The sequence below is a fragment of the Nanorana parkeri genome, unplaced genomic scaffold (assembly GCF_000935625.1).
Source record: "Nanorana parkeri isolate BGI_ZX_2015 unplaced genomic scaffold, ASM93562v1 scaffold4273, whole genome shotgun sequence".
Taxonomy (NCBI): domain Eukaryota; kingdom Metazoa; phylum Chordata; class Amphibia; order Anura; family Dicroglossidae; genus Nanorana; species Nanorana parkeri.
Window position 1 is genome coordinate 9,781 of NW_017310536.1, and position 2,244 is coordinate 12,024.

Below are 2,244 nucleotides of genomic sequence, written 5' to 3' on the forward strand. Positions count from 1 at the left end.
GGAGTAAATAAATAGATCAATTGTCTGAATCCAGTGACATTCAAGAGGTGGATCATCTCTGAAAATGAGATTCAGAATGCCATACACAACTCTTAAAAAAACAGGTAATGGGATGTTCTATATGTAGATATTTCCATTATCGGCAAATGCTTACTGTTGCTTTGTGTGCCAGGTCGTTGTGAAGCAATGCGCATGCTCTTGGCAGACCAGGGTGCGGATTGCAAGGAAGATGTGGTGACATTTGATACCTGGTTGCAAGGGGATCAGAAAAAAGATGCGGTAAGTTTCTCAGAAGGAATTCCCTATAGTTTATGGTGTGATGTTAAGGAAATGCTAGTTCAATCCAAAACGCCGTTTTACACTGAATAAAATCTGACTCACTGACTGACCCCATTGAGTTGATTTATCTGTTCACTTGGATTTCATGCTAGCAGAAATCCTTTTTGTTTGTTTTTCTGTTTTTATTTGCCTTTGCACAGGATTGCACTTTCCACAGTATTTCATGCTTTTCAAATTGAGTGGCTTCTACTTTAGGTAATGCTGCTCAGTGGCATTTCTCGTAGTTCTTGGGGCGCTCAGGGTAATGTTCCAAAGGTTCGCAGTCTTGGAGTATTATGTACTACAAACCTGCTTTGGCTGTTCAGTCTTCTCCAGAAAGTCATCCACCACCTTGAACATCTTCCCACTTCCCAATGGATTAAATTTGTGTATCACGTTTATATCTAGCTTGACACTCAACTCCTCCTCAAAGCTAGCAGCCATTTAGGAAATGGATTTTCTTCAAAAGAATCATTTGGCATCCAAGTGCTTTTTCTACAACACCAGACTTACAGTGGAAAGTTTAGAAGGTTTGCTTTCCTTTAGCACTGTACTGGTCATGACTATTAAGGCTTTGGTAGACTATGACATTTAGAAAAAAATCTCAACCCACCAACTGGGGTTGTCAACAAATTAACAAACAGTCTTTTTGATAAAGGAAACCTATACTTGGAGAATTACAGCAAGTTTGCAGGTGAGGAAAATTAGCATAAAGTCGTTACTCTTAATTTCAATACCTGTTCAGGCCAGTGTGCCAACATACTGAAGAAACTTGGTTGGTAGTGGCATTTCTCATAATTTTCAGTATAAATCCACCATAAGGTATGTGCCAGCAGCATCTAAAATAGTGATGCAGACTGGCATCCCATTTCCTCTGAGCTTCTAGATCCACCCTAGTCCATGGCTTTGCCTTCATGGACTTCATGCTTAGAAGTGTGGTCCTGCAGCTCAGTGTGGGTTTCTTATTTTTCATATGTAGAACAGTGTTTGGTAATGGAGAAACAATCTGGTGCCAAACTCAGGAATGGTATAAGGAGGCAGCTGTTAAGTGATCCTGCTGATCAGATTTTTTTTTTTTTTTGAGGCAGGGGAATTACAATCCCAAGCAGATTCCCAAGAACTTAGCCAAATGCATATCTGCACTGTATAGTCAGGAAGGCTAATCTATTACTACTTTATATTACTTCTCAGCTATAGTCTTTCTTAGATCACTTCTCTAATTAGAGGGGAAGAGGCAAGGATGCTAATTCTTTAGGCACAGTGGACATAGGCAGCTGCATCACTTGAAGCAGGTAATAAGCGCTGCAGCTAGGCAGACATTTGTAAATCAATAGACTAGTACACAATTACAAATTCTTTTGCATGTACATTTTGACTTGCATGCAACCGAATGTATGGAGTCTTGGTTTAATTACCAAAACTAATTTTGGGTACATGCACATACTGGCAAGGTTAATTTACTGTCCTGGGATCTGTTGAATAACTTTAGACAAAATTCTTGTCTGTACACTACCCTTGACTTAAGTGTTAGACCTCTGCATATTTCTTCAGGTTATTGCTCAAGTATTGAAAGCCCAAATACTGCAATTTATTTTTGATTGCCATTTGTGTCCCTAGTTCCTAGCAGAAGATTGCCCTCACTTCCATAGAGAATGGATGGGAAATTTCTTCAATGGGGACACAGACCAACAAATACACATGTTTAGTAGTGAGGGAGGTATTGGAACTTCTGAGTGTTTTTATTGCTCCCCATTTTTAGTAGTGACTTCCTGGGAAGCTAGAGTTAAAATCTTCCCACTGGGGTAACATACAGAAAGTTTAATTTCATCCCCTCCCACTGCCCTGCCACTTGAGTAGGGCATGAAAGCCACTCCATCAGCAAGTCTTGGGCAGCACAGTGGTGTAGTGGTTAGCGCTTCTGCCTTG

General features: G+C 40.2%; 1 protein-coding gene across 1 annotated transcript in view; it reads left to right on the top strand.

Annotated features, from left to right (window-relative positions):
• Nucleotides 1–127: 127 nt before the first annotated feature.
• The window catches only part of LOC108803819 (glutathione S-transferase P 1-like), a gene marked incomplete at both ends in the record, with an annotated part of 5,202 nt that continues 3,085 nt past the window's right edge, over nucleotides 128–2,244 (top strand). The window contains 2 exons of the mRNA XM_018575620.1: nucleotides 128–279; nucleotides 1,936–2,035. Of these exons, the coding sequence (XP_018431122.1) occupies nucleotides 128–279; nucleotides 1,936–2,035 (252 nt within the window). The remainder of the gene's footprint in view (nucleotides 280–1,935; nucleotides 2,036–2,244) is intronic.